The 12,079-nt window shown below is 47.3% G+C and overlaps 1 protein-coding gene across 3 annotated transcripts in view; it reads left to right on the top strand.

The window, feature by feature from the left end:
- SGPL1 (sphingosine-1-phosphate lyase 1) overlaps positions 1 to 11,848 on the top strand; it is a 31,076-nt gene extending 19,228 nt beyond the window's left edge. For 2 of the 3 annotated variants that reach the window (XM_042033551.1, XM_042033550.1), the window contains exons 7-14: positions 3,460 to 3,548; positions 4,246 to 4,351; positions 4,794 to 4,892; positions 5,643 to 5,792; positions 6,804 to 7,042; positions 7,615 to 7,761; positions 8,659 to 8,779; positions 8,861 to 11,848. In XM_042033551.1, coding sequence (XP_041889485.1) covers positions 3,460 to 3,548; positions 4,246 to 4,351; positions 4,794 to 4,892; positions 5,643 to 5,792; positions 6,804 to 7,042; positions 7,615 to 7,761; positions 8,659 to 8,779; positions 8,861 to 9,001 — 1,092 coding nt within the window. In that variant the 3' untranslated portion in view covers positions 9,002 to 11,848. The remainder of the gene's footprint in view (positions 1 to 3,459; positions 3,549 to 4,245; positions 4,352 to 4,793; positions 4,893 to 5,642; positions 5,793 to 6,803; positions 7,043 to 7,614; positions 7,762 to 8,658; positions 8,780 to 8,860) is intronic. The other variant, XM_042033552.1, reaches the window with a different exon arrangement.
- The last annotated feature ends 231 nt before the right edge of the window (positions 11,849 to 12,079 follow it).

Here is a 12,079-nt window from a genome sequence, read left to right as displayed (position 1 = left end):
GTGAGTTCAGGGAGCACGTGGCACTGGTGGCCTGGGATCCCGGGAAGGGATGGGACAAAGAAGCTTCACAAGCCCCTGGGCAGCCGATCCCGGTGTCCGGCCGGACCCTCAGGAACAGCAGGCTGGAACAGCAGGGACAAGCACAAATCCTGGGTGGCAGACGAGATGGATCAAACTCCGGAGCTGCAGCGGAACCCTGGGAGGTCTCAGCAAGCAGGGCGTGCGGAACTACAGAGTAGCGAAGGCTTGAAGCAGTGACAGAGGCAGGGCTGCTGCAGCCCAGCTCCCAGTGGGGCAGGGGAAGACGGGCTAGGGAATCCCGGGGTTTCTCCCTGAGGCACCCAAGAAGATGGTGAACCTCTTTTAGTAAGGTGGGGTGTTAGGGTCCCAGTGCAACAGCCGCTCCAGTGAGCAAACTCCACTCATGGTAGAAGGAAAGCAGCTGAAAGCAGAAGCCTGCAGTGCTGACGAAATCCCTCCACAACAATGGCAGCCTCTCTTCCTCCCAGCGCTGAGAACACCAGCCTGCCCGGGGTGTACCCAACCTCCAAGTGAAAGAGAGTAGCCAATTCGACCCCTCCCTCTGTGGCCACATCTTTTGTTTTTCTTAAGCACACAATAATTTGTTGCTCTGGCAACATATATGGGGAAAATTCTTGAAGAGAAAAAGAAAACAGGAGAACTCCTAATAACCCCAACACATGGCCAAATAAATCCTAGAATAGGGACCACGTCTCTTATTGCGGTTGTAATGTTGAGGTTCCAGAGCACTGGGATTTGGAGGGAGGGAGGGAGCAATGGATATACTGAGTTTGGAAAGCAGGAGGTATATTTATTCCCTGTGCTCTCTCCTCTCCCCTCCCATTTGGAAAACAACAAATAAATCAAGAACACAAAATGTCTGTTTATTTTCCTTTTTCCCCACGCTTTGCCTGGCCTGTGAAGATAGTGCAAGGTTGCAGAGCTGCTTAAAACAATGCCTGTTTCCAGCCCCTTTTCCGCTTGGCATGGCCTGAGCTTGTGGACTTTAATTGAGGGGAGAGAAGAATGTGTGTGAGCCCTTGGCAGGTGCTGAATCACCGTGCATTGGCTGGGTGCCAGCGCTGCAGGCACTGGGGAAGTTGGATCCTGTGACAGTGATTCAGGTTCTGGCTACTGAAGAACCGAGTTTGCTGTCGGTGGCTAAGCTGATAAAGCTTCCTGTAAAGGAGCAGGCTCCATCCACAGGTACAATCCATGTGGACCAAGAGGATTCTGCTGTTGGAGCTGTGCTAGGCTGCTCCAGACTCTAGCACTTCTCTGTGGTGGAGACTCGTGGTATGCTGACTGTGGGCCAATTTAGGAAGCTGAGCTGGCTGAAATTCAGCTTTTTGGGTGGAATTTCAGCTGCCTAAACAAGCTTTCTGTGTTGTTGTCTGCATGCCAGTCTGGGTGCCTGGGAGAAGGATCCATCCTGGGATGCTCTTCCTTACCCTGCGGCTGATAAGTGTTGGCTCTGACCTACCCAAAACTGCGTGTGGCTCAGCATTTCCATGCAGGGGATAAAGCCAGGCTTTGAGGAAAGGCTTGTTACATATGAAGGCAAGATGTTGGTGTTTTGGTGGAATAATTGAAATGGGAATAATTGAAAGGCTGCTTTTTCAAGAGCAGATTATCTAGGTGAGAGTAGGGAATGCTGCCCAACAAGGAGCAGGCCTGGTGTTCAGTAACATGAATGCAAAGATCCCCAGGTCCTTCCTAGTAAAGTTTTCACAATCATTGCAATTTCCTAAGCAGTGCTGCAAGGATAGGTACAAGCATGCAATAATCCCATTCCTCTTCTCCCACCTAGTGGGAAGGCAGTCTGTGTTATCACCAGCTGGGTTTTTTTCCCCAAAGGTAATCACTGACAACCTGACAGATCTTTTCATAAAGGATATTGAGAAGTGAGTGACACAGCCCATAAAACCAACACTGTGTTCCTGCCGCCATCCATTTGCTTCACAATTAATGCAGCGGTGTCTTTATCCAGTGTGAGGCTCTGTTAGGTTTTATCTCTTGACAGCTGTTGCTTTTAAAATTCCCCCAAAAAGTAGAAATTCTGTGGTGTGGCAGTCGCTTCTGCGCTGCCTGTGGCAGCAGCTGCTGCTGGCTTGGATTGTGTTAGGAGCAAATCCTAGCAGGCTGTGAACCTTGTTCCTTATCTCTTAATATTTAAACTTAGTGTTCAGTCACTGTCATCCAGTCACACTTCTTGGCATTTTTGGGGTTTGCAGCCACGTCAGCGGGGAAAAACCAAAGGAAAACAAATACAAATGTGATTTGGTCCTTTTTATGTTTATTTTTGAGACAGAAGAGGTTAAAAGGGGAAGTTGCAGTTGGTTCAGCAGGTCTGAGGAGCAAAATTAGTTCCCCATAAGCAGTATAAGTAGGTTTTGACTCCTCATTTCCCTGAACCTCTGTATAACTGTCCCAGCTACCCCATATCCTCAGGTTATGGCTTACCCAGTTAAGTCAGTCCTGCAGGCTGCTTGAAAAACCAATCTCACATTTTCCCAGGTTAAAATTTTACTGGGGAAGGTTGTGCCCAGTGTCCTCTGCATGCCAGAACTCATAAAAGCTTACCCACAAGAGACGGTCCACTTGAGGAATTCCTTCCTGTAAAGAGTTTAATTTATGTATTTGCACCAGCTCTTGAGTTCAAGTATGCAATAGTAAACCTGTGTGTGCCTTCCTCTCTTCCACCTCCTGATGCAAACCCTGTGGTCAGGGTGAAGAGGGCTGGGACAGCAGGGTTAGTGGGTGGTGTGGATACTGAGGGGACTGGCTGGGGAGAGGAATGGCCAAATTCCTCGTGGTGTAAAATTTCTTGGGTCCCTGAGGGCTTAGAAGCTCTGGTATTGAGCAGACCTTGGCTGGCCTCTGCAGAGAGGAGGTGGGAGACAGCTCCAAGTCTTGCAGCATCCTGGGTTCTGGGAAAGTTTTGTAGCTCAGGAGTGGTGCCAACCCTGAGCTGACTCTGTGTCTCAGCGTGGCACTACTCCAGACCTAATAAACCCTGCTGGACTTCATCTGACTTAACACAGAATCAACTTTGTTGTTTCCATATATGTGGCATAATTAATCTGTAATGCAGATAAACAATCCCCAGGTAATCAAGAGCTTGAATACGAGTAGTTTTGTGAGGTGAAGTGACTGTGCAATGTGGTCCCCTCCTGTTTGGCTCCGGAATTCAATACTTTTTGTTTTCCCTTTCCCCCATCCCAATTAAACAGAGGATTCAGCATTTAAATGTGCATTTTCAAGCCGAGTGTCAGAAAGTTGCCTCATGCTGTTCAGTGGCTTCTGCCCTTGAAACCCTGAGCTGTCTCATGCATCTCTGAAGCAGAGACGAGATGCTGTGCCTGCATCCCCTTTTTGCTTTTTCCTCCTGCAACATCCATTGTTATTTTTCCTTGTTTGCTTCTTTTCCGGTGACAGATGACATCTGGGGGAACTGAGAGTATCCTGATGGCCTGCAAGGCATACAGAGACCTGGCTTATGAGAGAGGCATTAAACAGCCAGAAATGTGAGTGGTGCCACCACAGCTTTTTCCTTTGGGGGCTTGTGGGATTTACTGTGCCCCTTAAGCTGAGGTGGCTGCTGGACTTCAATAATCCTTCATTTCATAGCTCATTACCACCTATTCCTTGTCTATCTCTGTCTGGAGGAGGGAAACCTATGTAGAAAGAAGCAGTTCAAAAGCACAAGAAGTTTTAAAGCAGCCTGGGGGCAGAGATGTTGCTGGGGGGGGCAGTCCTGAGCAGATGTATTCTGGCAATACCTGTCTGCTGCTCTAGACAGCCTGCTCTGATCAGCTCTGCTCTTGAGCAGAGATTGTCAGGCCCTTTGAAGTATTCAAGGGTTTGGATTTACTCAGATCAGAGGGTTTAGCCTGAAAACTCTGAGGCTGGAGTTGGGCTGGTTGGAGCTCAAATGAGGAATTGTGCTAATCATTACACTGCTAATAGAGGATTTGCTGTCTCTGATGTGTTGCCTCTTTTCTAGACGGTGCATGGAAAATATTTTTCTGGTTAATTGCTTTGAGGGGGAAAATGTAAAAATAAATGAAACACTGGTGGTTCTTTTCTTCCCTCTCTAACATTTAAGGCTCTGATAATTATATGAGGCCTCAGAAAACAGGGTTAATTAAGGCTGTTCAGCCACTGCCACTCGAGATGGGAGATAGCAAAATGTTATTTTCATTTGATCTGTTTCTTTTCCAGGTTGGTCCCGGTGAGTGCCCACGCAGCCTTTGACAAGGCAGCACACTACTTTGGCATGAAGCTGATCCAAGTACCACTGACCAAGGCTATGGAAGTGGATGTTCAGGTATCACTTTAGGCTCTTTCTGTGAGGAAATTAGCATACTACAGCAACTAGCAAGAAATCTACCTGTCCAGGTAGCAAGTCAGTGGATAAAGGGGGAGGAATGCTTTCTGGAAACAAAGACAAACAGCATGGATAAATGCCTATCATTGCAGATGAGGTTTTATTTGAAATAACTGGATGTTATCCCTTTGTCCCATGGGATTCATTTAGAATTAAGTAATTTATGTATTTCAGAAATAGCCCCAGATTTCAGAGGAGGATGAACAAAAATATTATGGTATTTCCAAGTGGATGAGTGGTTGTAGCTCGTTGCTTTCCTTTCTGTACACTTTCGTGCATTGGTTTTTAAGACCAGACTCTGCATGTTGTCACTCTTTATCTTTTTTGGCAGGATGGCACTTGGTAAATGGAATGTGAGCATCTTCTCTCTTTAAATCTTCAGGCAATGAGGAGAGCTATCTCAAGGAACACAGCCATGCTGGTCTGTTCTGCTCCCCAGTTCCCACATGGAATTATGGACCCCATTGAAGAGGTGGCAGAGGTAAGACACCCCTACCTTTAGGAACTTGTGTGTTGTAGCAGTAAAACCAGCACAAGAAGAGTAGAGGGGTTCCAGGATGCCAAGCAGTGAATTTGGTGGAGGGATACCACTGGTTGGAAGGGTATTACTGTCCTCAGAAGGTGTTGACCAACAGCAGGGTACACAGGATGTAGTTTGGGAGTGAGGGGGAATGTGTGACTGTGAGACCAACCAGAAGTGCTCGTTCTTTGCTACCTGAAAGAACACCTAAATGGCCCACTTAGTGAAGAGACTTTGATTTAGGGCCTGCTGGTTGTAGCAAAATTTGTGTGGAAGTCTGAGGTATGTGTGGAGGGAGTACAAGTCAGAGAGCTGGGATCTTATTTTCCAAACACACTGATTTCTTTCCTCTCTGTGCTCCAGTTATTTATTTTCTATGTGACCAGCCAGAGCCTCTCCTCTGACCTTACATTCATTTGACTCACGCACTTTTACTTTATTGAGGATACTCCTTTCAAACAATGTTGTCACATTCCTTTGGCAAGCACAGCAAACTACCAAAATGCCACATTGTTTTTCCTCTGTGTGGAAGGCAGAAAAAGGCGTCCCACAAGTAGCCAGGCCTTCCAGATCTTCTGTCTTCCGCAGCTTGAGAATGGTGTGATGCTTTCAAAGGGTTCAGTGAACATTTAACCATGAAATGCCAAATACGTTTTAGTGACTGGAGTTTGGGTACATAATTTTGTTCCCTGATCTCTTGTTCACATGCAGCTTGCAGTGAAGTACAAAATCCCCTTCCATGTGGATGCCTGCCTGGGTGGATTCCTTATTGCTTTCATGGACAAGGCAGGGTTCCCCCTAAAGCGTCCCTTTGACTTCAGTGTGGAAGGTGTGACCAGCATTTCTGCTGATACCCACAAGGTAAGGAGAGGGGAGAAGGGTCTTCCAGTGCTTTCATTTTTGGGGTGTGATTTGTGTTGCCATCCTGACCTTCAGGCATTTCTTCTTTACTGTGTGGAGGAGCACTGAGGTGTAGGGGTAGGGGCTGCTCTGCTCACATGCATTGTGCAGTGTGCCAAAGTACAGAACCCTTCAGGTTGGAAAAGACCTCCAAGGTTGATTCCAACCTGTGACCAATCCCCACTTTATCAACCGGACCAGAGCACTGAGTGCCACATCTGATTACTCTATGAACACCTCCCTGGGCAGCCCCTCCAACCCTGACAGCCCCTTATCCCTAACTACCCTTTCCACAAAGAAATTTCTCCTGATTTTCAGCCTTAACCTCCCCCGACACAACTTGAAGCTGTTTCCTCTTGGCCTGTCACTTGTTTTCTCTGGGCAGAACCTGACCCCCACCTGGCTCCCCCTCCTGTCAGGGAGTTGCAGAGAGTGAGAAGGTCCCCCTGAGCCTCCTTTTCTCCAGGCTGAGCCCCCCCCCAGCTCCCTCAGCCGCTCCAGGTGCTCCCCGACCCTTCGCCAGCTCTGTTCCCTTTCCTGGACATGCTCCAGGCCCTCAATGTCTCTGTCCATGAGGGCCCAGAACTGGACGCAGAACTCAAGGGCCCTCAGGACAGAGGGATAATCACTGCCCTGGTCCTGCTGGTCACACTATTCCTGATCCAGGCCAGGTGCCATTGGTCACCTGGGCACACAATAGCTCATGTACAGCCACTGTCACCAGCACCCCCAGGCCCTTTTCCAGCTTTCCAGCCCCTCTGCCCAAGCCTGCAGCTGCAGGGGGTGGTTGTGACCCAAGGACAGGACCTGGCACTTCGCCTTGCTGAACCTCTGCCCATGGATCCAGCCTGTCCCAGCCCTCTGCAGAGCCTTCCTGCTCTCCAGCAGATAAACAAATGGAATCTTGGTGAGGACTTGGATGCATTCCTGTGCCCTCTTGCTGCTTTCTAACCCTTTCTGTGCCTCTTGCAGTATGGCTATGCTCCCAAGGGCTCCTCGGTGGTGCTCTACAGTGACAAGGAGTACAGGAAGTACCAGTTCTTCGTAGCCCCTGACTGGCAAGGGGGAATTTATGCCTCCCCCTCTGTGGCAGGCTCCAGGCCTGGTGGGATCATAGCTGCATGTTGGGCAACCCTGCTGCACATCGGAGAGTCGGGCTACATTGAGGCTACAAAGAGGATCATTAAAACAGCCCGTTTCCTCGAATCTGAGTATGTGGGTGTTTTAGTGTTTGGATCCTGCTCTTAAACCCTGGGCTAGACTCCTCCTCCCAAACTGCTTTTGTTTTGTTTTTTCCTGGTACCTGCTGGGTAGGGACCTACTGGGCAGTTTTGGGAGAACATGCTGTGTTTGTGCCTAGATAGCTGAGGGGCACAGAAGGGAGGGGTGCAGGCACCTTCATTCAGCTGACTTTGCTTCGAGAATTCCTTCTGCCTCAGTGGTGGCTGAGGGGGAATCTGGAGGGAGGACAAAAGAAGGGTTATACTCCTCCTTGTTGGGGTGCTTGGGTGACTATGTGAGAGAAGCTGATTTTCTCTGCTGCTCTGTCTTCCATTGCTTTTCTGTCTTCCCTCTTTCCCAGTTCTTCCTGAGTTTGCTTAACTTTAGGGTATGTAATGACCTGGCAAATCGCAGTGGCCTGGGCTGCGTGCGTGATTTTGGGGTGGGAATGTGCCATCTGTTCCCTTTTGTAGCTTTTCCTTTAAGGCTCCAGCTGGGTGAACAGAATGTCTGAACCCTGTAACCCTGATCAGTCATTTCATTTCTCCTCCTTCTTTTCAAGATTGCGAAAAATCGACAGCATCTTCATTTTTGGGAAGCCAGAGGTGTCTGTCCTCTCCATTGGCTCGGACACTTTTGACATCTATCGATTATCTAATTTTTTAGCTGCAAAAGGATGGAACTTGAATGTCCTACAGTTCCCACCAAGGTGAGTCTGTGGAGACCAGGGAGTGATGTCTTTAGCCAGGGTATGCAAGATGGTCAACTTCAGGCCATGTAGCTCTCGTTATTTGCTGGATGCTGTTGTCCATATCCGATAAATTGTATGTAGAATTTTCCTCTGCAGAGCAGGAATCACTTCTGTAATTGCCATTATACAGCGGTGAAGATAAAGTAATAATAATTTTAATGAGCCTGGCAGAGAACATATCTGAGGCTCCCTTTCTATTTACCTTTATCTAATACAAGCAGAAAAATATAAGTAACCAAGGCTTTATCTCATGTTTAGTTAACTGAGGGTTTGTAGATTGATTGATTTATTTTTACTATCTTCCTCCTGCCCACTGAAGATGAAGGCAATTAAAAGAACAGTGAAGGATTGATAATTTTCAATGTAAAATTAATCTTTGTCAGAGACTTTCCTTAAGTGGGAAATTGGGTTTCTGTGGACAGAAGTGGCCAGTGCTCCCAGATGTAGCTGCACTGAAAAAAATTCTGACTGGCCATGTGAAGCAAAGTCTAGAGAGCCTGAGGTGATAGCTCAGAGGTGGGTGCCTCCTTCTCGTGATAGCTTACAAGCTGCAGAGGAAGGAGAGGGAAATGATGCCGGGGTCCCCGTGCTTGCAGGCAGCTACATTTTTCTCAGCATGGGTACTTGGAATGAGGTGAGAAACTCTAACCTAATTGTGAAGTCAGGAAGGAAGGAAGGAAGGAGATGGTTTTAGCAAACATTTTGCAGGGATTACCCTCAGTGGGAATGCTATTTTAAGGAGATACACGGTTATCAGTGGCCACAGAAGGGCTCCGTTGCTGTTGGTTGCTCAGAAAACGTGGAGCTGTGTGTACTGGAGGTAGTTAATCTCTGCCCTCTACCCTGCCTGCCCAGCATCCATCTCTGCATCACGCAGCTGCACACAAAGCCCGGCGTTGCTGAGCAGTTCCTGAAGGATGTCAGGGACAGCATCCAGGACATCATGAAAGACCTCAATGCCAAGACCACTGGCATGGTGAGGAGGCCAGCACACAGTGAGGGGGTGTTTGGGCTGAGGGTATTTCTCCTGTGTAACAGCCTGCTCTTCTCTGCTTAGGGAGCCATTTATGGAATGGCCCAGTCCGTCCCAGACAGGAGCCTGGTAGCGGAGATTTCCCAGGCATACCTGGATGGCCTCTACAGCACGGATGTTCCCAGCAGTGAAAAGCACATGAATGGCTCTCCCGGCCACCACTGACTGTAATGCAACAATCGGTGCCTTGCCAGCGAGCACTGCGGTGGTTCCAAAGGTTTTGTAGGGAAAGAGATTACAGTTCCTTTGTTCCTACAATTGCAGGTCTGAGGGTGGCTTGATCTGGAAAAATTCCTTCCCTATCTTAATCTGTTCTGAAATCTGCATTGTTTCATGCCCAATTTCAGTTTTAGGGCTTTTCTTCCCTCCCACCTGCCTGTTTTCATCATGGCTATTGATGGTGAATTGAATGTCCATTCCACAGCTCCAAATTCCTCAGGTATTCTGCATGTCACTTCATTCCGTGTTGTTTCTCCTCCTCAGACCTGGTATTCAGTCAGTGTCCAGCCAAGTGTTAAATTTGAGTTCTCACGTTGTGTGCCATGGCTCCAATCTTCCCAGAAATTAATGGTAGACAATAAATTGGCAATTTTGTTTTCTTCGGAGTATTCCTCTAAGCTGCTGCATTTAACAGACAGTGCAGGGAGCCTTATATCTGTTAATGCAGAGCTGATAAATTGGCAGAGGGAAGGCAGTCATGGCCTCCTTTTGAAATTCCCTCTGGAGATCTCAGTGAGACTGCAATCAATATCTGCTGAGGGGGAGAAAAAGCCAACACAAAATCCTTTTCTGAAATCTCTTGAACAACAGCAGAAATAGAAATGAAGCAGGCGGCGTAGAGAGGGGAACTGGATGGTACTGAAAACCCCAGGTACATCATGGCTGTTTTGCTCCCCTGCCTCCTGCAGATGACATGCATTGACCACCCAGGAGTGCTGTTTTCCCTTGCACAAATCTGGAGGGAGGTGCAAAGCTCATTTCACTGTTCAGAACTTGAAGGTTTTACGCTGTCCCTTCATGATGCTGTAGCAGAGCCAGCTAGGCCCTGGCCCATGTCACAGACAGGGATGTCATGTGCAGACAGTTTTTTTACCACGGTCTTTTAGTATCAAAAAGGTGACTTTTGTAATAGCAGTAATCTCAGCTCTTTGCACTGATTCTTTAAGGCACATTCTCAAAAGGGCATTCACCATTGTGCCTTGATGCTTCTCTGGCATTTTTTTTGTGGCATGCCAGAGAGGGTTAGAGGGTTCAGCTGTTGACCGTGACCTTGGTTGTGGTCATTTCTCTATGGTACTAATTCTGAAAACAAACCTCAAAGGCCTCAGAGGAAGCACCCTTGCCTGTTGGGTAGGATAGTAGTTGTAATGAGCCAAGTCCCTTCACAGTATCACAAAGATGCTGGGAGAGCTTGGAGAAGCAGAGGAAAGGATGCAGCAGGTTGGAAGTGTTCAAGCCTTGGACATGTGGCTCAGCCTTCCTATTTTTCCTCACTGTTTTTAGGGTGAGAGAGTTTTCTCAGTGCAGTTGTGGCCTCAAGGACAAGCCAGAATCTCTTAAGTAGCATTGGAGTTACTCCTGCAGGGCTTTCCCATGTTTCCTCTCAGCTTTTTGCATGGAACAGAGAGTTTCCCAGGGAGAATCCCACACGTGGGCAAAGACTTCATGCCCTGTCTGCACTGTCCTGTGCAAGGCATCTGAAAGCATCTCTCTGCTGTAGCCTGTTAGCCTGAAGCTGACCCTGGTTGAAGCACAGAATTTTAAGGAATGAGAAGGTCACTTACCAGCCACTGCAGCCTTGGGCCTGGCCATTGTGGGAAGGATCCTGGCTTTCCAACAGCTTTATTCCCTGTGCTAGGAGATGCAAGTATTTTGGCCCTGAAATTGATGACTTTATGCAAGTCTCTGAGCCCTTTTGAAATCACTGAATTGCCCGAGAGTTTCTTGATGGTGATATCAGCTCTGGCAGTTTGTATTGGACCTATTTATTCTCTCAAGGTCCTGCCAATGTGACCATTACTGTATCTCTGAGTTTGCAGTACTTTGGAGACAGTCTTGAGTGTCTGGCTGCTGTGATGGTTCTCTTTGGGACCGAGATTTAACAAAACAAAAGGGAGGTACTCTTTTTGTTTCTGCTTTAAAAGAAAGAAGGGGTGGAATGGGGTGGGCTGAAGGAGAGAAACTCCCTTCTCTTCCTTCCCTAGTTGCATTTTCCTCCCAGGAAGTAGATGGATCTAACAGATCAGTGCTCCATTTCACATTTTTGGATGTATTTGAAGATGTTATTTGTAAGTCAATGTATTCTGTTCTGGGCTTTGCTTATTAATAATATTTGTGGGTTTAATTGTTCCACGTGTATTTGTCCTATACTGTAAATGTAATCCTGTGGTCAGGAATAGGCCACTGTAGTTCCCTGGTGTGTAGTTTTTATTCATCCTTGTCGCCTAATATGTAAAATGCATCTACTTTATCATGCCAAATGGTCTTGGAAAAATGGATTTACAGGCTGTGTGATTGTTTAAAAGACAAAAAAAATAAGGAAGAATTTGATGGACTGGATTATGATCTGAAACTGGACGGTACTTTTAGACCTGGAGGGATCCTTGCCACTGTTAATTCCTGCAGGATTTTCCAAGGATGGTCCTTGTTTTCCAAGTGGGACATTCAATTTGTTGATTGTACAAAGCACTCCCAAGGGATTTGCCTGTTCTTAGGTACTAGAATGAAGAATATCCAATGGGATGGACCAAGAAGAGATGTGTGTCTTCATGCCATGGATTTCATCTGCACTTTTCTGATGACTTGGGGAGAGGGAAGCGGAAGGGTTGCGTACAACACAATAATACCTTGCCCAATAAATCCATGTGGACTTTTTAATGGACAAATGGGATAAGTTGATCTTATGGCAGTTTTCTGCATTGCTCTGATATGCCACTGTCGAACTGGAGGCTGAAGTAGCTGGAGAGCTGGTGAAAATGGGCCTGGTTTGTATTAAAATGGTGCATTTAGCTATCTAGGCTCACCGAGTTCTTATTTTTCTGCTTCAGTGCTCATTTGAATGAACGAGGACCTGTTGTTCCTGGAATTTCCTCATGCACAGCCTGGTCTGTGGCAGGGAGGATGGCTTATGAATCTTGCTAACTCTGCCTGAGGGCTGCTCTGTGTTTCTGTCGAAGTGAAGGTGGTGTCCGTGTCTGCATCTTGTGTGTGATGTTCAAAGATGCTGGAAGTTAAGAGCTATGG

The sequence above is a fragment of the Corvus kubaryi genome, unplaced genomic scaffold (genome assembly GCF_017639235.1).
Source record: "Corvus kubaryi isolate FWS band 111438036 unplaced genomic scaffold, C.kubaryi_AGA036_p1.0 37357, whole genome shotgun sequence".
Lineage (NCBI taxonomy): Eukaryota > Metazoa > Chordata > Aves > Passeriformes > Corvidae > Corvus > Corvus kubaryi.
The sequence above is the reverse complement of the archived record's forward strand: the minus strand, read 5'-3'. Positions and strand labels throughout refer to the sequence as shown.